The sequence below is a fragment of the Podarcis muralis genome, chromosome 8 (genome assembly GCF_964188315.1).
Source record: "Podarcis muralis chromosome 8, rPodMur119.hap1.1, whole genome shotgun sequence".
Classification (NCBI taxonomy): domain Eukaryota; kingdom Metazoa; phylum Chordata; class Lepidosauria; order Squamata; family Lacertidae; genus Podarcis; species Podarcis muralis.
The window spans coordinates 67,122,136-67,144,566 of record NC_135662.1 but is presented as its reverse complement, the minus strand read 5'-3'; the positions used below and the strand labels follow the sequence as shown (position 1 = coordinate 67,144,566).

Here is a 22,431-nt window from a genome sequence, read left to right as displayed (position 1 = left end):
TTTACTTCTGTACATTTATTTATTGCAAACACAATTTAATCCTTTTTTTTTTTTTGGCCAAGACACCAAAAAAAAATCTCGATAGAAATGTAAAAACAACCAATGAGCAGCAATGCATTAAGAAGCAGCAATCAAAAACAACACACATAGTAATGGGCAGAGCTAAAACAACTTGGCAAAAAACCCATAGTATTAAAAGATTTCAAAATCGCAACAGGGAACAATAAGAAACCCATGAACACAGGTTGAAAAAAAGCATGGCAGAAGGGGAAAATCGGAGCCACAGCAAGCAGTGAGGGTGGGGGCAAAAAGTGTGCTGTTGGCAATGAATTTCAATCCCAAAAGGAAAGCAATGTCTTTCTCCTCAAGGAATCCATTGCTACGGGATCTTGAGATGGCTACTAGCCATCTGCTTCTTTTTTATATATAAAGGGCAAATCTTGGGAGGGGAGGCGAAAGGCCATTAATTAAACTTGTGATCAGTAGTATACCAATGAGCAGTATCTCCCAAAGCAGTATTCCCCCTCCTTGTGACAGTTCTTAAGCCAGACTGGCTACGATTGGGGACAGAGGAATGAGCCTATAGCCAGAGACTGTATTGGGATTCTGATCAGTGGACCTGAAAGCCCACAATATTCAAAGCAATGTCATTTAGACTCTTGCATTGGAGCCCTCCATTCTTCCTTTTCTCTTGGCCAGTGTGCTTTGTAGCCCTTGGTAGCCCCTTGCTGCTTACCTGCCTTCCTTCAACCCCATTTCCTTAAGTGATCCATTTCCAACCTCTTGTCGGAAGAAGCCCTGTTTCTCCTATCACTGCAGGTGCTGTCCTGAAGCCTGTCTCAGGAAACCAGTGGTAGCATCATTGAGCCTAGTAGAAGCAGTCCTTATTAGACCAAGTCACAGCAGAGATGCAATTAGTCCGTTTAAAAACAAGCCCATTGACACAGTAAGGAAATCTAGAATTACTTGCACAAACACTTCCTTTTTCACACAAAAAATATATAATGCTGCCCGACTTAAAAAATGCAGTTCGGCAACTCCGATTGATGGCTAACTTTCAGCAGCAGGAAAACAATCCATTCCCAATGTGTTTTTTCACAGTGTCATCCTAGCGTTGGCTACACCAGGGTGGCAAAGGTCCTAGCCCCGTCGATGCTTTCTGGCCTCTTGTAGGCCTTGTGCTGGTCTCCCTCGCTGTAGGTCCTTTCAAGGCTGTACTGCACCTTCGCCGCCTGCCTCTGGAACTCCCGTACGCTCCGAATGGTGAGGAAACAGACCACAGTGCTTGCGAAATACAGGCAAGCCACCAGGAGGCCAAAAAGGGCCACGGAAGCATCTCCGCCTTGCACGCTGCAGTTCATGGATGTGTAGCCTCGCCTGGCGTAAAGCCTCTCTCTTTTCTTGCACACCTCCGTCGCGTTGACTTGCAGGACAAAGTGGAGGTAGAGGCCCACGGCCACTATGTACGCCAGGCAAGCGAGGACGTCAAAGACGCATTCCGTGACGAGCAACCGGACCGAGAGGCGATGGATGGGCTTCCCTCCGGCGACGAGGAAGAGGATGGTAAGGCACAGCAGTGTTAGGCTGAAGGCCACGCCGCCGTAGACGCAAGGAGCTCTCATCTGGTTGAACTGCATGTCCAGGTCCCTCACCTCTTGCAACTCTACCCCTTCAAAGGGGCTGTAGGCGGAATTGATGTTGAAGGAGCCCAGGCCTCCCATGGAGGTGAAGCCGGAAATGGATGCCTGAGCTGCTCCTATGCAAACCAGCACCAAAATGTTAAGTGTGATTTCAACGAACTGCAAGATTCCTGCAGAGAAAGAGAGAGGAGAGTTAATATTCCTTGTATAAATCCATGCCGCTGAATAGTTTTGCTGCAGAAAAACTCATGTCTGTGTGTTTATTTATCAGCTGCCTTTAAGCGTCAAAATCCTCCTGTAAAATAAAGGGCACAAGCAACGAGGCCATCAGTGCAGTAATGTTAACACTAAATCCGAACCACACATAAGACTAAAATATAAATCCAGTTTGGTCAAATATTCAAGTGCAATCATGCAGACTATGATTACCCATAGATAAAAACCCACCATTTTACCGGAGCGCACAAAAGTTTCTGGGATCTGCAGGGTAGCTGTATCTCAGGCTTGGATTGCACTCACAGCTCATTGCATGGTAAAATTGTTCCTGACCTGGAAGGGTTGTTTTATAACGGACAACTGGCCCATATTCTAAACAAGGTAGATGTTTGGAAGATGGTTCTAGCCTAGCCTTCTCCTGACATCGAATGGGAGAAGAGACCTGCAATAGCATATAATTCAACCGGCTGAAGATAAGAAAAGGTAAAGGTAAGAAAAGGTAAAGGGCCCCTGGACAGTTAAGTACAGTGAAAGGCAATTATGGGGTGCGGCACTCACCTCACTTTCAGGTCGAGGGAGCCGGCGTTTGTCCACAGACAACTTTCCGGGTCATGTGGCCAGCATGACTAAACCGCTTCTGGTGCAACCGTGACGGAAACCAGAGTGCACGGAAACACCACTTACCTTCCTGCTGCAGCAGTACCTATTTATGTACTTGCACTGGTGTGCTTTTGAACTGCTAGGTTGGCAGGAGCTGGGACCGAGCAACGGGAGCTTGCGGGGATTCAAACCGCTGACCTTCCGATCGGCAAGCCCAAGAGGCTCAGTGGTTTAGACCACAGCGCCACCACAGCTGCTAGGTGACTATCTGGCCTCTGCTTAAAATAATCTGCTGAAGGGGAGTTTGTTGCCTTCCAGGGCAGGCTGCAGAGTGGTGCTTTCTATTGGAAACCAGTGATACAAAAGTGCACAAGCCATGGAACAGCTTCACTACATAAGACACTCTTTGTCTTGGGGTCCTTCCTACGAGACCCACGCCTGAGCCAAATCTGTAACAATAATGGTAGCTCTTGTCTAAATTTTCCATTTGTCCATCAACAGCCAACTGCATTTAGTCATGCAATGTCTGCAGTTATCACAAGATAGCATGGCCATTTTGAAGCTTCCACCATAGGATAATAACAGTGTTATTTTTTTAAATGGCTAAGAAGTTTTTATGTACTTTACTCCCCCCCCCCCCCCCGGAAGCAGCAGCATATTACAAACAAACCCAAATAAAGCAGCCCAGCCTGCCACAGTTAAACACGGGAACAGCAGAGAAAACAGAGATTGCAGACCTGGCCGCTTAAATAACATACAGCTCAGGTTGGGGTGTGAAAAGTAACCAATACTAAAGACATAGCAAAAACAAAACAAAAGTTTTCACAAGTGTTGAAAGGAGGGAAAGCATTGCGGTGTAGCTGCCTTGTGGTTCCACAGTGTGGATGCTGCCTCTGAAAAAGCTGCTCCATATGCCCACCCACTGGTGGGATAGAGAACAGGGTCTTCTCCAAGGATCTTGACCAATCATAGAATTGCAAGGGACCTTGAGGGTCATCTAGTCCAACCCCCTGCTATCCAGGAATCTCAACAGTTCCCCATCCAGTTTGAAACTTTACCAGGCCCTGCTTAGCTTTACAAATGTGCTAGCAATTTAGACTGGAAGGAGTCAGGGTATTGTGCGGGAGAAGGCAATCCAAGGGTCTACTTGCACTGGTGTGCTTTTGAACTGCTAGGTTGGCAGGAGCAGGGACCAAGCAATGGGACCTCACCCCGTCGCAGGGATTTGAACTGCCGACCACCTGATCGGCAAGCCCTAGGCTCTGTGGTTTAGACCACAGCGCTACCCGCGTCCCATCATCAATGGTTACTAGCCATAATTGCCTATATGCTGCAAGGTTGCATGTCAGTCGCTGGTGAACAGCAACAAAAAAAGGGTTATTGCCTTCATCATGGCATGGTTATGGGCTCCCCCCAAGGCATTGGGTTGACAACCGTAGGCGTCCAGATTAGGGTTTCAATGCTGTTATGTTTGACTTCTTGACATCTTCCAGAGTCCAGATTCTCTTAAATGAGGGTGCTCCTCCCATGAAACAAGACAAGAGGAGAGGGAAGGGAAGGGGAATCAATTTAGGGCTGCTAGCACACTGTACAGAATTTGAAGAGTCTAATGTAGTCTGTCTGAAACACCAGGTCTTTGCAACAGCCATTGGAAGACTTTTTAGTACGAAGCTTACAATCCTCCCAGCTGCTGGAAGGGACTCAAGGCGGTTGTTGTGCCTTGCAGTGGCAGAACTTCAGTAAACCAGGATGCACAGAGGACCTTCTGAAGTCATTTAAGAACTTCATCCAAAACAATTTTTGGTGAATGATCTCTGCCAGGAGCTCTGAATCAGCACCCACTGGGATTCCAAGTGAGGCCAGAGTGTAAGGCCCAAATATTAAGCCATCTTTCCCCCCCAAACACTGATAAATGAGGCCTTGAGTACATTTGACCTACATTATTCTGAGGAGTGTTCTTAGTAAGTTATTTTTGTACTACTGTGCCAGAAAGAGTAAATCAGCGATGGAGGTTTGGGAAGGTGCTATAGCTTAGGCCTCCTTGCGATGCACAACATAGGCCGGGGCTGCCAACATGGTGAGCTTCAGATGTTTCTCCTTTTACCTTAACCACCACCCTGTTCCAGAACTCGCCCTATTAAATACATTCCAGGCCAGCAACACACAAGCACACTACGAGGAACTCATAAGTCACTTACTTTCAGCCGCTAGAAATATCACAACTAGACACTGGAAGGGCCTATCAGGACCGAACATAGACCACGTATGGGAAACCGCCCTACTAGAAAAGTTAACCAACAAACTCAAACTAGCACCGGGACAAGCTATGGAGGATGCCTTCACCCCAGTGTGGTTCCCATTTATTACACATGTAGCACAACAGGGCAATGACCTATTCCTTGCAACAGCATACAAATCAATATAACACAACCTTGGGACATACAGTGGTACCTCGGGTTAAGAACTTAATTCGGTCTGGAGGATCCCTCTTAATCTGAAACTGTTCTTAACCTGAAGCACCACTTTAGCTAATGGGGCCTCCTGCTGCCGCCATGCCACCGCCAAGCAATTTCTGTTCTCATCCTGAAGCAAAGTTCTTAACCCGAGGTACTATTTATGGGTTAGCAGAGGCTGTAACCTGAAGCGTCTGTAATATTGTGTAATATAAACACAACCAAACAAGCTTGGGAACCCCTAGCCTCTTGCAATATCAATAAAAATTAATGAATAAATAAATACACAAACAAAGGACCTACCATGTGATGCTGACACAACCTTCCCTACACTAAGAATAGACAATAGAACAAAAGAACAATATCTCCATCAATCCCGCTTTCCCCAAACTGCAAGAAGTCTATGACAAAAATGTCTCTCACCAAACGTAAACGAACTGAAAAAGATTATGAACTGAAAGTGGAGACAATGGATGTACTGTTCCCTGTTTATCTGTTTGCTTTGTAACACAGAAACCCCCAATAAAAAACTTGTTTAAAACAACAACAACATTATGAACAAACCACCCTGTTGGGTAGAGTGACTGGCCGAAACCCGCCCACCGAGCATCATGATTGAGTGGAGATTTAATCCTGGACTCGCCACGTCTCAATTAACACTTCCAACAGCTACACCAAACTGGCTCTCAGACCAAGTCCTTTGACTGTGGATATTTTTCCATTTAGGTTTAGTTGCAGAAATGCAACTTGTTACTCCAGACAATATCTGGTGTCAAGAAGGCGTTAGGTCTACGCACAAGTGCAATCTTTCCCCATTAGTCTGGTATAATAAAGGCCTCTCTCTTAATGTAACTACCGTATTTTTCGCTCTATAAGACGCACCAGACCACAAGATGCACCTGGTTTTTGGAGGCGGAAAACAAGAAAAAAATATTCTGAATCCCAGAAGCCAGAACAGCAAGAGGGATCGCTGTGCAGTGAAAGCAGCAATCCCTCTTGCTGTTCTGGCCTCTGTGATAGCTGCGCAGCCTGCATTTGCTCCATAAGACGCACACACATTTCCCCTTACTTTTTAGGAGGGAAAAAGCGAGTCTTATAGAGCAAAAAATACGGTATTTACCTGTTGTGCAGCCACATACGCTCAAACATTTCTGTGATGAAAATAGGGATGTCCCATTCCATAGTGATAATTTTACTATTTATACCCCACACATCTTAATTGGGTTGCCCCAGCACACTGGGCAGCTTCCAACATAAACATAATAAAACATTAAACAAAAAAACCCTTCCCTATACAGGATTGCCTTCAGAAGGCTCAGGGTTGGATAACTCCATGCCCTCCAACGAAAATAGGGACATCCTAAGGAAAAGCGGGACATTACAGGATCAAATCAGAAACCAGGATGACTTCTCTAAATCTGGGATGTCCCTGGAAAATAGGGACACTTGGAGGGTCTGCAACCAGCTTAGAGACGTAACATATATATCATTTAAAAAGTGGGGAGGGGGAGGCAAGGAACCACTTTAGAAGAGGCACTCACTAAAGGTCTTGATTAATCTTCTGAATGTTGGGAGGAATGTGCCCAGGGAGACTTCACAACCTTGCAGTTTGGAAGTTGGAAAAGCCTGAGCAAAACCAGCAGAAAGTCCCTGTAAATTTGTCGTGTGGAAAGCTAATTAACTTAACTCTATGCCCCTCCTTAAATGTAAAGGAAGACTCAATGGCTGCAGAAAGTAAGTTTTAAATGCAGTTATGCATAGTGCAAATAAATGACCAAGGCTTCCCTAAAGCAATACCAATTAATTACTTAGCCACTTGGGGGCAGGTTAGGATAAACAAATGTCTACCCAGAGTAACACTTTCATGCTGCATAGTTTGATCTCTGGCACCACCTAACTGCTGACTGTACCTGCCTTGTGTTTTGCTTCCTGTGGAGGAAGCTTCACTTACTAGCAGGCGAGGCTCCCAAATACCTGCACGTTTGGCCGGAAAGTCTGCGCAGGTGGAATGACACAGGCAAGCAGAAGGATGTCTCCACTCAAAACTAGCCCAGAGTAAGGGGCATTTGGGGTGCAGCCTTAGTCTGGATGCAAGCTTGTGTATATTTACAGAAATGCGTAGGCGATGCCAACAATCTGAAATGACCCAAAATACAAAACCTAGCTTCCCTGAAGGCCTGCAGAGTTTGATTAGTCGCAGAGAGATTCTTAACAAAGTGTACCACCTAGAAGTTAACTGCCAATTGTACCTGCCTTCTGTTTGTGGAGGAAGCTTGCAAAACCTGTCTTTTATTTGTATGAGTTGCTGCAAAGTGAGAGGCGGCAGTCAGTCGCTTGGTTTGTTTTATCATATTAGGGCAATGTCTGCCTGCGTACCTTCATAGATGTGCCTGAGTTCTCTACAACTCGAGCAGTGGGTATTTTTATTTTTGTATTTTAAAAAGGGAAACTTTTTTTTAAAAATCCGATTGGACTCCTTTCCTCCAGCTTACCCTCCTTTTTATACTTATCCTAAGTATAGACCAGGGACGTGGGTGGCGCTGTGGGTTAAACCACAGAACCTAGGACTTGCTGATCAGAAAGTCGGCGGTACGAATCCCTGCGACGGGGTGAGCTCCCATTGCTCGGTCCCTGCTCCTGCCAACCTAGCAGTTTGAAAGCACGTCAAAGTGCAAGTAGATAAATAGGTACCGCTCCAGCGGGAAGGTAAACGGTGTTTCCGTGCACTGCTCTGGTTCGCTGGCCAGCTCCCTCAGCTATATGCCAACTCCCTCAGCCAATAAAGCGAGATGAGCGCCGCAACCCCAGAGTCTGTCACGACTGGACCTAATGGTCAGGGGTCCCTTTACCATTTTAAGTATAGACCAGGTTCAATCACCGCCTACTGCCTTAAGATGCTGGTTTTTTTTATTATATGCTTGAGTCCAAAACAGAGAGATTCTGCGTAGACAGGTCTGCAGGAATTTCAGGGTGCTAATATTACGGAGAAGGGTAGGTCCTCAGCCCATGTCCCTGTTGATCCTACTTAGTTGCTTGGCAATACCTGCAAACACCTATCCAATACTGTGGTCGCAAAGCAGTAAGCCAAGTTTGATATACTTATTATTATTATATATAACACACTGGGAGGGGGATTTTTCCACTCTAAAAGCACCCAAGTGAGTAAGGCTAAAGTGAGCATTCTAGCTAAATGCAAACCTAGCTGACACAAGGTCTGTGCTGTTGCACGCGACTGAGGTCATCTCCCAAACACCCCGCTCCTCCATCGTGGCCCTCAATGGGCTTATTGGATCCCTTGGGACAGAGGTGACTTGGCCACTGTTCTCCATGCTCTGGTAGCCTGGACCATCTCAATGCACCCTAGGCGGGGCAGCCCCTGAAGACTTTTCAGAAGCTTCAACTGGTCCAAAATGCAGCCGCCGGATTATTGGCTGCTCACATAACCCCTGTTTTGAAACAGCCTACACTGATGGCCAGTGCATTTCACATTATGTAAGGTTTAAGGGAAATCTTAAAAATATATTGTAGGAGGGCGGTAAGGGATGTGAGGCTACCAATAGCAGCCAGCCAGCGTGTCGTCCTATCTTACTTCTTTGAGCCTCAGGTGAGCGGAAATGTGGTTCGGTTTCTCTTTTACCTGGAGTCCCAAGAGTTATGGGGTCTCCTCAACTTCATCCACCCTGCCTGTTTGTCCTCGCCTCGTCTCACACTCCTGTAACTTTTCTCCCAAGGCCGATTCCCCAAAGAGGGCAACACAAAACTGTGAACAGCATCCCTTAGTAGCAGGCAAGGCTTCCATCTACCTGCACGTTTAGCCAGAAAGTCTGTGCAGGTGAAGCAAGCAGAAGGATGTCTCCACTCAAAACTAGCTCAGACTAAGGGGCATTTGGATTGCAGCTTATTCTTACAGAAATGCTTAGAAACCCAAGCAATCTGAAATGACCTAAAATACAAGACCTGATTCTAGCTTCCCTGAAGGTTACAGAATCCAACGGAGGGCTTCTTTGCTCCTCCAGCTCAAGATGAGTTCAACTAAGGCCTAAGCATGCCGTAACAATAGTTCCAATATTCCCCCCACAGCGATTTCTATCAGTATCAAAACACTTGCCCGATTCATCAGAGAGAAGTAACAAAGATGCTGTGTGCTCTGAGGAGTGGAATTTAGAGGATTTTAAAGGAAAACCCGAAAGTGCTGAAGCTGTGGTCCCGAGGGAGGACCCCAGAGGAGCAGTGCTCAAAAAGGAATGAAGGAAACAATATTTATTTATTTTCACAGTATCCTGGCTTTCCTCAGAAGACCTAAAGCCAGCATTCATGGGTCTCTCTCTTGCTCAGAGCACTTTCTTCACTGGAATTGAAGGAAGAAAGAAAATTCTCTGTCCAAGAGCCCTTTCAGATCCCTTTTAAAAAGCAGCTAGTTGAATTATTGAAAGGTAAAGGTACCCCTGCCCGTACGGGCCAGTCGTGTCCGACTCTAGGGTTGTGCACCCATCTCACTTAAGAGGCCGGGGGCCAGCGCTGTCCGGAGACACTTCCGGGTCACGTGGCCAGTGTGATGAAGCTGCGCTGGCGAGCCAGCACCAGCGCAGCACACGGAAACGCCGTTTACCCTCCCGCTATAAAGCGGTACCTATTTATCTACTTGCACTTAAGGGTGCTTTCAAACTGCTAGGTGGGCAGGAGCTGGGACCAAAGACGGGAGCTCACCCCACCGCGGGGATTCAAACCGCCAACCATACAATCGGCAAGTCCCGCAGTTGAATTATTAGGCTAGTTGAATTATCTTTTTGCCCCTGAACACAGTGCTGGGATGGGGGGGGGGTGCGGGGTGCAATGGAATACAAGATAGGAGAAGGTTGCAGAAATCTAGGAAAGGGATGTTCAGAGCATGGACCATGGTTTTTGCTGAGATGATGGGAGAGGAAGAGCCGTATTTCTGCAGCTTTGTAAAGGGAGAAGGGGCATAAATCAGCAACAAAGGGAATACAGAAGACAAAGGGTAGAAAGCTAAGGCTACATGCCTGTGAGATACAGAACTCTGAAAGTTATTTATTTATTTATTTTATTTATTGTTGTTGTCGTCATCAACAACAACAACATTTCCATACCTTCCATAACCATCTAGTGCCCTATGAGGGTGGATCACAAATTAAACAAAACAAAACAGCATGTATTTTTTTTAAAAAAAGCTTTCTACATGCAGGGAAATATCTCCTGAGTTACATATACAGATCTGCTAGCATGTTTCCCTAACTCCATCAAAAAAAACAAAACAGAACCCATAAACGCAGATACGTGCATATAGTATTTATATGCACAGTCCATTCTCATATATTTGCCAGTCACAGAATTTGATTATTTTTTTTAAAGGCAGAGATCTGGTTAGTTTTGACGCAGCACCTCGACCCCCAAAATAAGGATGCACTTCTTCCTAGGGCAGTATGACCTCTGTTCCAGTTCCTTTAAGATTCTGATTAAATGTTCTGGTTGTTAAGCGGGTGGGGGGGGGAAGAGTAGCTTTCAGACACACATGAATTTATGCTGCTTTATTAATGCATGAGCATATCCCGGGGGAAGGAGGGGGGAAATCACTTTATAGCTATATCCTAATTTTATTTGCTGATGGGATTCAATTTAGCCACTTGCTAATTTGCAAATGGGAAGTGCCCTTGCTGGGGGCACACAGGTGACACTGAAGACGGAAGGCAGGGAACAGCCGTGGTCAAGGAAGCAAGGTACTTGCTTTGTGAAAAAAAAATGGCAAGGAAGCTGGCACATATGTGTGTGAGTGAATAATCTGGAAGTGCCCAATGGAGGAGCATTTTTTGTATTATTATTAACAACAGCAACAACAGCAGCAGCAGCAGCAACAACAACAACAACAACAACAGGAGATTGAACCTGCAAGGAAGGTCTTCCCCCAAGTCATTTTAGTTGGAGCATTCACACAACAGAATTATTCTATACACGTTTATTCAAACTTAAGTTCCATTGAAAGCAATGACACTTACTCTCAGGTAAGCAGACACAGAACCGTAGCCTCAGAATCTGATAATGCCTGCAGAACCGACTATACATTTATTTGGCTAATGGTAACAATCTGGTCGTCTTGCAAAATGCCATCCTATTTTAGAGTTTAGCTCTCTCTGCAATTCTTTTCTAGACTAACTTTTACTCTGAAATCTCTTTCAAGATCACAATATTCCCTTAAGGCAATCCCCCCCGCCCCGTTTCTGTCAAACTGTTGAAAGAGTTCCATTTATTCTTGCCTTCCACCTATAAAGCACACTCAAGTTTGTGCTCATTCTATCAAAAAGAGGTTCTCCGAGTAAACATAATCGACATATGCTTGACTTTACAAAACTATTAATCTCTCTCTCGGTAGATCTAGTTGTTCAAACATGGAAAGCAATGCACCATTTAAAACACACACACCTACCTGTAGACTGAAATAGCTAAAAATGGTACTGAAAAATAACAAGATCCACCTCTAATCTCTGGTCTCTAGACCTCTAATAAGCTCTATGCCTACCAGTAATGGAAAAAACTACCAAGTATTTTACTATGTCAGATGAATTCATATTAACCACAAAGAAGTCTTCTTACCCATTTGATATGTGATTACATCCACAGGGAGAGCTATTTATTAGGTAGCTGGATAATGCGGATTCACAGCACAATTCTATACATGTGTGCTCAGAAGTTAGTCCCATGTACTGCAGCCTACGACAAACATCACATTTCTGTATGGTCATGAGAATGTGATAATGCTTACCAAATCAGATAACTCCTCTCTGGTTGCAGCTGCTCTCCAATGACATTAAGGGCGCTTCCAGGAGACAGGTGTTTGCTATTGCAGACAATGTATTTTATCAGATTTTCCACATAAAGGGAAAATCCGGATTGGGGAAGGAAAGACAGGCTGGTATTTAGATACCAATAACATTGTGAGGACGCTGCAAAAAAACTGTCATGCAAGAGGAGCACTGGTCCCACAAACCACTTCTACCTGGAAGCACCCTAAGCAGCTACCATATCGCAAAAGGTTGCCAAATCCACACTTCCACTGCTTTTTGTTCTGCTTCAGGGCCAGGTATGTCGGATTTAGACATTCATTCCTAAATACTCAGAGGCGTTGTCCTCCCCAGCTGGTTGGAATTTCTAGGAATCCGATCCACTACATTCTTAGTATTTGACAGTGAAAAAGAAGCCAGCTCGTTTACCTTCACCCCACCTTGTCCACTCTCCAGGAAGTGAGGAAGAAAGAGGAAAAGCTACCATCTACCTCTACCCCGCAGTAAACAACCTTATGGGTCTTTCTTTAAAGCTTAATATTTGCACAGGCCCGGCCCTGTCATTGGATAGAGTGCGGCATCTTCCCCAGGCAGTTGATGTTGGGTGCCACGAGGGCAGTACATTTAATTTATTAATGCTGCATTGTTACTGCTAGCAAGGTGTGTAGGGGAGAGGGGTTTGTGGGATTTCCCCCTCCCCCCATCAGGTACCAGAATACAGTGGTAGCTCAGGTTACATACGCTTCGGGTTACATACACTTCAGGTTACATATGCTTCAGGTTACAGACTCCGCTAACCCAGAAATAGTGCTTCAGGTTAAGAACTTTGCTTCAGGATAAGAACAGAAATCATGCTCCAGCGTTGCAGCGGCAGCAGGAGGCCCCATTAGCTAAAGTGGTGCTTCAGGTTAAGAACAGTTTCAGGTTAAGAACGGACCTCCGGAACGAATTAAGTACTTAACCCGAGGTACCACTGTAACTCAATTGATCTTGGGGGTGTAGGTGCCATTTGCCTCAGGCAGCAAAATTTATTGGGCAGGCCCTGGTATTGGATGATCGCAAGGCAACTAACATCAAATAAGATAAATATGTTCTTTTAAAAAAAGATGACCACAACTTCTGAGGACCCAAGGGAGAGCTTGATTGGGCTGGGGTGGGGGCAGGAAACAGAAAACAGCTTGTAATTCTCTTTAGTTTTCTCCTGCCAAGCGAGCATGCTGGGTAGAAGCCAAGGCTACAAGGCTTTTTAGTTGGCAGTTCCATTGAACAAATGGAACTCACTTGTGAATAAATACGCCCAAGACTGGGCAGCTCTTGCTTCCCCTGAGAAGGTCAAAGGGGAGAATTTTGGGAGAGGGCAAGAAATAATGCCTGAATGCCTGTAATAAGCTCAGAATGAGCTGCAGGAAACTTCACTTTGCTATACAACTCGAGATGCCTTGATGTCATATAACATTAACGAACTGACAAGGAAAGAGTAGCCACACACAAAAAATGCCGACATTCAGCTGCTGCCGGAAGCTGAACTTCACTTTGGCTGAGGTGAAACTTCAAAAAGGGCCAAGGGAGTGGAAGGCTGGAATTTAAGGCATGAACTAAAAATAACTGGCAAAATCCAAAGCTGAAATGACTCTAGTGAGATATTTAAAATAGTCATATGAGGTGAATTTTGTAAGAGACTCATGATAATTTATATTGCTGAGGTGCGGGGTGGAGAATCAGTATTCTCTCAAGCTTACAACTCGCGACACAACCTCATAAATTGTGTTGTGTGCTGAGAAGGAAACACAAGTCACAAAATGATGAAATCTGGCTACTGTGCAGGAAACTGCATGTTGAGTAAATTTGGCCATGCGTAATCCAAGGTAATCGGGACGCGGGTGGCACTGTGGGTTAAACCACAGAGCCTAGGACTTGCCGATCAGAAGGTCGGCGGTTCGAATCCCCACAACGGAGTGAGCTCCCGTTGTTTGGTCCTAGCTCCTGCCAACCTAGGAGTTCGGAAGCACGTCAAAGTGCAAGTAGATAAATAGGTACCGCTCTAGCAGGAAGGTAAACGGCATTTCCGTGCGCTGCTCTGGTTCGCCAGAAGCGGCTTAGTCATGCTGGCCACATGACCCGGAAGCTGCACACCGGCTCCCTCGGCCAATAAAGCGAGATGAGCACCGCAACCCCAGAGTCAGCCCCGACTGGACCTAATGGTCAGGGGTGCCTTTACCTTTACCTTAATCCAAGGTAAGCATTTAAAGGTGTGCTTCCCAGCTTCAGACTGAGCACCCGTCTCCAAGCAATGGAGCCAACCACACAACACTGTTAAAAAACAGACTGTGATGCCCAAGGTATCATTCTCCATTGCCTTTACAACTTTTGGCTAGGAGTTTGGGAAAGGGGACACATACTGTTATTTAATCCCAAGAAATGAAATCGGCCGAGTATCATGATTACCATCCTTTCAGCAAGGGCACTGAAATATGCAGTCATGCTGGATTCTCCAAATAATGGAAAAAACTGAAACATTTGACTCCCTGGGGTCACTGAAGATGTATGTGAAAACCTGCGGCTCTTTAAACCTTTATCAATGACTATTTGATATGCTAGGAGATTGCTAGCCAGGTGTGGCCAGTAAGTGCCCCCATTTGTTATAAAATTGGATTTGGCTGCAAGCTGTGAATTTAAATTACTTGATCTCCTCCTGTTCTTTGTTCTGCCTGAGGAAGAGTTCAGGGAAAGCTGAAACCTCTTATTCTTTCTGCTCCCCCAACAAAAGACCCACTTGTACTCCTCTTTAAAACAACTTTGTGGATCAAAGGATGCGACTGAGTAGAGTAAGACAAATGTTTGCATACCTCTTCTTGAACACAGGTTTGAGCACTTCTCAGAAAAAGTCTCTTTTTGAGGATAAAACAACGGTGGTGAAGAATCAACATATTCCTGAGGTGTTCCTGGGTTGTTTTGGTGAGGGTCTGCAAAAGCTGTGGGATATCTAGGATTTTCCGTTGTTCCTTCTGGTGACCTACAGGTGGAGAAGGATAAAGAACTGATACCTTAAGCATCACCTTCTTAAAACTTATTTTACTTAAAAGAGAATTCTACGCCACTTTTCAAGTTCATAGATCCTCCCATATATTCCCACCCACCCACCCACCCACCCACCCAATACTCCCTTTATCGTTTGAAACCATGCTCTGGAATCCTCTGCTGTCCAACACCGAGAGGACAGCAGCAAAGAGCAGGGACACCTCAGTGATGGCACCACACTGTGGAATGCCCTTTCAGTGGAGATTTGGCACACCCGAACACTTCTTATGGTTTTAAATAGTGGAAAAGGTAAAGGACCCCTGGAGTGACTATGGGGTTGCAGCGCTCATCTCGCTTTCAGGCTGAAGGAGCCGGCGTTTGTCCACAGACAGCTTTCTGGGTCAGGTGGCCAGCATGACTAAACCGCTTCTGGCACAACAGAACACCATGATGGAAACCAGAGCGCACGGAAATGCCATTTACCTTCCCACCTCAGTGGTACCTATTTATCTACTTGCACTGGCGTGCTTTCAAATTGCTAGGTTGGCAGAAGCTGGGACAGAGCAACTGGAGCCCCCATCACGTGGATTCAAACTGCCAACTTCCTGATCAGCAAGCCCAAGAGGTTCAGTGGTTTAGACCACACCACCACCCGTGTCCCCTTTTAAATAGTGGTAGGCAACCCTTAATCCACCTAATTAGGGCTAGTAGACCCTATTTGGCCTTTGAGGCCATTTTTTTGCAAGCCATGCCATGCAAACATGTCAGGTGTGGGTCAGCTGAAGACAGCTCCCTGCTGAAAGATGAGTTTGCAGGCATTGCTGATAAGTGGTACCTGTAAATTCTTGTTTCTTTGCAAGCGCAGACAATCCGCTCATCCCCAGCCCTTGCAAAGAGCTATGCCTTTGCTTGCATGGTTTGATTTAAAATGCTTCGACTGACATGATGTTGATGTCAGGTTATTGACAAGCAGGTGGCCCCATCCACTTGTCAAAATATAATATGGGACTTGGAGGGGGCTGAACCACCTGGCCTGCTTGTCTGTTCTTCATCCTAGATTATGAGCACTTGGGTGGTTTAAGAAGGCCTTCAGCAGAAAAAAATTGTCTCTCCTTGTTATGAATATAGGCTATTTCCTTTTTGTATGTCTTCACTTTGGTTTTGGGTTTTAACACTGAATATTAAGAAGGCTCTGTGCATGGGGGGTGGAGTTCCCCATTATTTAAAAGGTACAATTAACAGCATTTTAGCTCCTTTCCATAACAGCTATCATGCTTGCCCTTGGTCATATAGGATACTACAGCCCTGCAAACTTGTTTTCAAAGTTTACTGAATTACTAACCTTAACACTGCCAGGCTGTTATTGGCTTTCGCTTAATGTTCTTCGGATTTCTTATTTTAATTATTATTCCAACCCTAAGCCAGCATTTATTCACTCAATTAGATTTTCCAGTCCTAGCATCTTTTGCATTCATCTGTTCTCATTGGCAGAATTACAAGTACACCAATGCAACTGTAATCAGCAGACATTAATTACCGTGGTCCTGCATACGAGCTACACTGCCACCAATTAGAAGCGTCACCCACTTTGCCGCTAGCTTTCCTCTACTAATGAATATGATCTATAGGAACAAATTAATCAGTTGGTTGTAGGCATAGATGCCAAGATGTTAAAGTCTGGCAGGGCAGTAACCCTTCCTCCCCTCACCCCTTGACCTTTAGGCTTTTTGTCTTGTGCACTGAACAGCTGTACAACATAAGCTGTGTGATTTATAAGTCTTTCTACTAAACAGAGAGCAATCCCTTGGACACCAGGAATGCAGCTGCCCCCCTCTTTTAAACGAGCCACATGCCAGAAAATAAGATGCACCACTAAGAGTGACGGTGATCACAAATGTGAGCTCTGTCCCAACAACCATGCTGGCTGGCTGTATTTCCAGGGAAAAAGAGAGTTCCTGGAAGACTTTGAAATTGCCTCATTCAAACGCTTGTGCACTCTTTCTCTCTCTCTCTATATATATACAGTGGTAAAGGTAAAGGGACCCCTGCCCATTAGGTCCAGTTGTGACTGACTCTGGGGTTGCGGCGCTCATCTCGCTTTATTGGCCGAGTGAGCCGGCATACAGGTTCTGGGTCATGTGGCCAGCATGACGAAGCCGCTTCTGGCAAACCAGAGCAGTGCACAGAAACGCCATTTACCTTCCCACCGGAGCAGTACCTATTTATCTACTTGCACTTTGACTTGCTTTCGAACTGCTAGGTTGGCAGGAGCAGGGACCAAGCAAAAGGAGCTCACCCCGTCGCAGGGATTCGAACCGCTGACCTTCTGATCGGCAAGTCCTAGGCTCTGTGGTTTAACCCACAGCGCCACCCATGTCCATATGCAGTGGTACCTCGGGTTAAGTACTTAAATCCGTTCCGGAGGTCTGTTCTTATCCTGAAACTGTTCTTAACCTGAAGCACCACTTTAGCTAATGGGGCCTCCTGCTGCTGCCACGCGATTTCTGTTCTCATCCTGAAGCAAAGTTCTTAACACGAGGTACTATTTCTGGGTTACCTGAGTCTGTAACCTGAAGCATATGTAACCCAAGGTACCACTGTATTAAAATAAAATATAAATATATTAAAAAGTCTAATGCTTTAGAATAATGCAGCCTCAGTGGATTGTAAAGAGAGGGAGGGTATACATATTTTTAATTCAGTGTCCCTCCTCTCCTCCATGGAAATAGACTATTTACATCTAAATGGACGCTCACGTGAATGTTAATGAGCCAGCAAAAATAAAGCCATGACTTTGTATTGTGTTGCATTGGAATGTTCTCAAATGGCTCAGCCACTCCTTTATAAGAAGGAAGCAAAAAATACAAGCAAGTGCCAATTTATGTGTGTGCACAGGACCGCAGCCTCAGTCACCTTCGTTCATAACAATGCCATCTTTTCCCAGTACACAGAACTATTATAATGTCACGCATGGAAAGATACTGGAATGAGTTGTTGCTCCCTGTCCCCACGGTGACACCTTTTCTGGCTTGGCAATCACCCATAAAGACAGCTCCATCTGCACTACCCTTAACAAACTCCCAGGATGCTTTGGGGGAAAGCCATGGCTGTTTAAAGTGGCATGATGGACCCCAAAGAGTAGTAGAAATATAGCATACTGTGCATTATTTGGCTCCCTGCTTCCTCACTGTGTCCCGTTTTCATTTTTTAAACTTACCTTCCGTTTGAAGGATATGGTTTCCTATTTCTTTCTTCAATATATCGGCTCTCCCTCTGTCTGTAGTCTGTATTGTGATGAGGTCTCTCAGAGTGAGCCATCTTCTGCTTTGCTGAAGTTGTCTGCAGGTACAGAAAACACAAAATCTATTGATTCAGTTTGCTGAATGACTAGCGTTTGTTAGAACTTTCTTTATGTATGCAACAACAGCAGCAAGAATTCTCATCGCAAAGCATTGGAAGACACAAGATCTACCCACCTTGGAAGAATGGCAGATGCAAGTAATGGACTACATGGAAATGGCGGAAATGACTGGCAGAATTCGGGATCAGGGAGAAGAGTTGGTGGAAGAAGATTGGACGAAATTTAAAGTCTATTTACAGAAACATTGTAAAATTTTTGAATGCTGATGACACTGAAATGAAATGAAGGGGTTCTAGTAAACAAAGTAAAGGATTATGTAAGAGTAGATTGAAATTAGATGAAAGTTTGAAGTTAAAATATGTGAAACATGTGAGGAAAATAATTAAGGATCAATTAAATAGATGAACTTGCTGAACCAGTTTCTAAATGGAATACAAAAAAGGGAGGCGTGAGGAAGTCGGGAAAATAAGTTGACTAAAGTGGATAAAAGAAAAAAGAGGGGTTTTTTTTTGTCTTTTCCAATTTTCTTTTTTACCCTGTGTTAAATTGTTTGTATTTTTGTATTTTTGTGCTTTTGAGTGTATTTTTGTGTTTTTGTGTTTTTCCTATTGTATGTCTGATAATTTTCTTTGTTGTGAAAACTCAATAAAATATTATTATAAAAAAAAGACTAGCGTTTGCAAAACAACATTGCATTTATTACTCAGTAAGGAAGACAAAGGAGGTATATGCGGGGGTGGGGAGGGGCAGGTAATTCTATGTAAGCAAATTGCAACTGTAGTCTTTTTAAAGCTTTTGGTGTCATATGTGTCAAAATGAGCAGAGGACCTACCAAGCCCTCAAAGGTAAAAAACAACAACCCTCATATAGTCTGAAGCTGTGAAAGTTAGGAAAACGCTAATGGGGGGGAAATGAGAGAAATACTAAAAACAAATGGAGGGGGAAATCCTGCTTTATTTTAAGCATCAGAAAAACCCATACAGTGGTACCTCGGGTTAAGAACTTAATTCATTCTGGAGGTCCGTTCTTAACCTAAAACTGTTCTTAACCTGAAGCACCACTTTAGCTAATGGGGCCTCCTGCTGCCACTGGAGCACGATTTCTGTTCTCATCCTGAAGCAAAGTTCTTAACCCGAGGTTCTATTTCTGGGTTAGCGGAGTCTATAACCTGAAGTGTATGTAGCCTGAGGTACCACTGTACATGGGAACGAAATGAATAGAGAGCTCTATACCCACTTCCAAAATCATTCATTTAAAATGTGCAACCGTCACAAACAATGATAAAAAATACTGTATTTTTCCGTGTATAAGATGACCCCATTTATAAGACGACCCCTATTTTTTTAAAACCCAAATTAAGAAATTAAGTTGTTTAGCTTTTTTGGGGGGGGAGGGGAGGTCACTTCCTCCAATTACTCACCCGCCCGCCACTGCCGATCGCTTGCCACAGTCACTACCGACTGCACACCTCACTGCAGCCAATTGCCTGCCTGCTCACTGCCACCAACAGCCCACCCACCCAACTGCCACAGCCAATCGCTAGAAGGCCTTGCCGCAGCCACCAACCACCTGCCCAATCACCGCTGCCAATCTCCTGCTTGCTGCTGCCATTAATCGCACATCCCCCCTCTGCATTCACTATCCATGTATAAGACAACCCCCTATTCTTGCCTAATTTTTTTTTGGCAAAAAGCATCGTCTTATACATGGAAAAATACGGTAATTCCCAGAAATGCAGCTTCTTTAATTCTGTACCCCCACCCCACCCCTGGAAAGTACATCTCACCACTAGTTTGCTTTCTTCAGCACAGCCAGCTGAAATCTTCTACAGACTGGTTCATACATGCACATCAATAACTTGACCACCAGCTAAATTGCAGTTGAATGGGTGAAGCGATTCAGTTGAAAAGGGCTGTACCTGAGGTCACACAAGCTACTGTTTACAGTCTTCAAGGTAGAATGACTCGTTCACATATACAAGACATACATAACAATGTTGCAGTTGTCAAAACCCTTTTCTCATGGGCTCCACCAGGCAGAGGGCCTTCTTGGTACTGGCACCCACCCTGTGGAATGCCCTCCCATCAGATGTTAAGGAGAGGAGTAATTATATAACATTTAGGAAACGTGTGAAGGCAGCCCTGTACAGGGAAGCTTTTTAAGGCTTAATGTTTTACTATGTTTTTATATATGCTGGAATCCACCCAGAGTGGCTGGGCCAACCCAGTCTGAAGGGTGGGATATCGATATCATCATCATCATCACATGGGGAGTCAAAGCCTGCTGTGCTTGCTGCTGCAGAAACTAAGGAATTGTTTGTTTTGGGGTTTTCCATTTGTAGCAAAATGCTTGTGCACTGTATCAGGGTAGTTCATGGGTAGGCAAATTAAGGCCCGGGGGCCGGATCTGGCCCAATCGCCTTCTAAATCCGGCCCGCAGACCGTCCAGGAATCTGTGTTTTTACATGAGTAGAATGTGTCCTTTTATTTAAAATGCATCTCTGGGTTATTTGTAGGGCCTGCCTGATGTTTTTACATGAGTAGAACGTGTGCTTTTATTAAAAAGGCATCTCTGGTTTATTTGTGGGGCATAGGAATTCGTGCATTCCCCACCCCAAAATATATGCCCCCCACAAGGTCTGAGGGACAGTGGACCAGCCCTTTGCTGAAAAAGTTTGCTGACCCCTGGGGTAGTTGGGTAGAAGGGAGTTGGGTGGAGGAGCCAGGATTCCAACCAATGAAGTCTTCTTCCAGCCACTCCTGTTGTCCCAGATCACTGTTTTGCCTTATACCCCTCAGACGGACAGATTTCACCCAAGGGCCTCTGTTATGGAGCTGCGGCTTTAAGCAAGGGCTTAGGTTCAAAAATGTGCAATTGTGACAAGAAAATAGGAAGCTGCTAATTATACAGAATCAGACCAGGGGTCCATCTAAGTCAATTCTGTTGAAGCTGATCAGCAGTGATGCTCCAAGATCAGTTCCTGGGTATTGAACTTGAGACCTTTTTCTGCACTGACCTATGGCCCTTCCCCCAATGATGGGAGAAGCTGCCTTCTTCCTTCTACGCAAGAGCTCCAGGAATGCTGCCCTGCCTTGCACCTGGCTGTTCGGATTGCAGGCTACTCTTTTCTCCCCCATCCAGTCTGCAAATAGACTTCTTTGCAAAGTTGGATTTGCTGAGTTTCATGAGTAGGAAAAAAAAAAAAGCATCCAGATTTTTGGGAGGGAGGGAGCTGCTCTCTCCTTCTCAATCTCTGCAATCCAAAAGCCTACCCAAAACTCCCCAAAAAACTCTACCCAGTTGCAGGAGGAGGAGGCACAATATTGAAACGGATCCCCGTTGTGTGGACAGAGTGAGGTGTCAGGTGTCTATTGACGTGCGTAGGGCTGCTACCTTTGCTGTGGCAAAATACAGGACAGGGCGGGGCAGTTGTGGGGGGCGATTCCACCCCCCCAAATCTGATGCTGAAGTGACTTCAAAGCAATCCATTACAATCTATTGCAGCCTAACAGGATGGGCATGGGTGTAGCGGGGGGGGGGGGGAGTGTTGCCCCAAAACCCTCAAAAATAATTGAAAAAAATTAACCCTCCCCCTAGCAGAAGACTGCCCCCCCCAAACAATGTCCCCCCTGCCACCCTTAATGTCCTCTTTTATGGGGGATTTTTACCCGTGATCTCCCCCCCCCCAAAAAAAACCCTCAACTAATTTTGGGAGCGATCTCCTTTATATATATACAAAAAGCTCCACCTGTGCTGAAACCTTTTACACATCCTTTAAAAAAACATGAGTTTTTTTAAGGGGAGGAGGCTGGCATGAAACCCCCGAACCTCAAATTGGGCGGGAATTGGCAAAGGTTTTGGGGACCACCCCCACCCCCCGCTCTGAAGCCACACTATATTTATTGGTTTGGCGTTTATCTCCCATTTCCCTGGGACTCACCTCTGCGCTGGGAAGAGAGTCCTCTGCAAGGCCCTCCCCACAAGCCCAGGCGCTCAGGACCTTTGCGCCGTTGCTGGAGGCACGTCGGAAGAGAATTCGGGCTCGAAGTGGGAGAAAGAGTCTTCTCTGTTTCCTCCCGGGAGGCTCTCCGGAGACCAGCAGGGCTGCATTTCCTTGTTTTCTCTTTGTGTGTGAGAGAGAGAAGGGGGGAGAGAGAAAGAAAGAAAGGAGGGCGGCGGAGGGGGAAGGAGAGCGCGCGCAGGTAGGACTCGCCCGGGTCCCGCCCCTCGGCTCTTCTTCTTCTTCCTCAGGGGAGAGGCGGGTTTCGCTTGGCGCCGCCCGGAGTTTCACCGGCTCTCGAAGTCCAGAGGAGTGACCTGCGGAACCTGAAGGCAGCAGCGGGAGGGGG

The 22,431-nt window shown here is 45.5% G+C and overlaps 1 protein-coding gene across 1 annotated transcript; it reads right to left on the bottom strand.

Moving 5' to 3' along the window:
* LOC114601386 (MARVEL domain-containing protein 3-like) lies at positions 1-22,156 on the bottom strand. Its single transcript, XM_077933323.1, has 4 exons — positions 22,023-22,156; positions 17,939-18,060; positions 14,550-14,716; positions 1-1,810 (listed from the first exon to the last, which is right to left on the bottom strand). The coding sequence occupies exons 2-4, from the start codon at positions 18,037-18,039 to the stop codon at positions 1,119-1,121; spliced, it is 960 nt and encodes a 319-aa protein (XP_077789449.1). The 5' UTR covers positions 18,040-18,060; positions 22,023-22,156; the 3' UTR covers positions 1-1,118.
* Between the last annotated feature and the right edge of the window lie 275 nt (positions 22,157-22,431).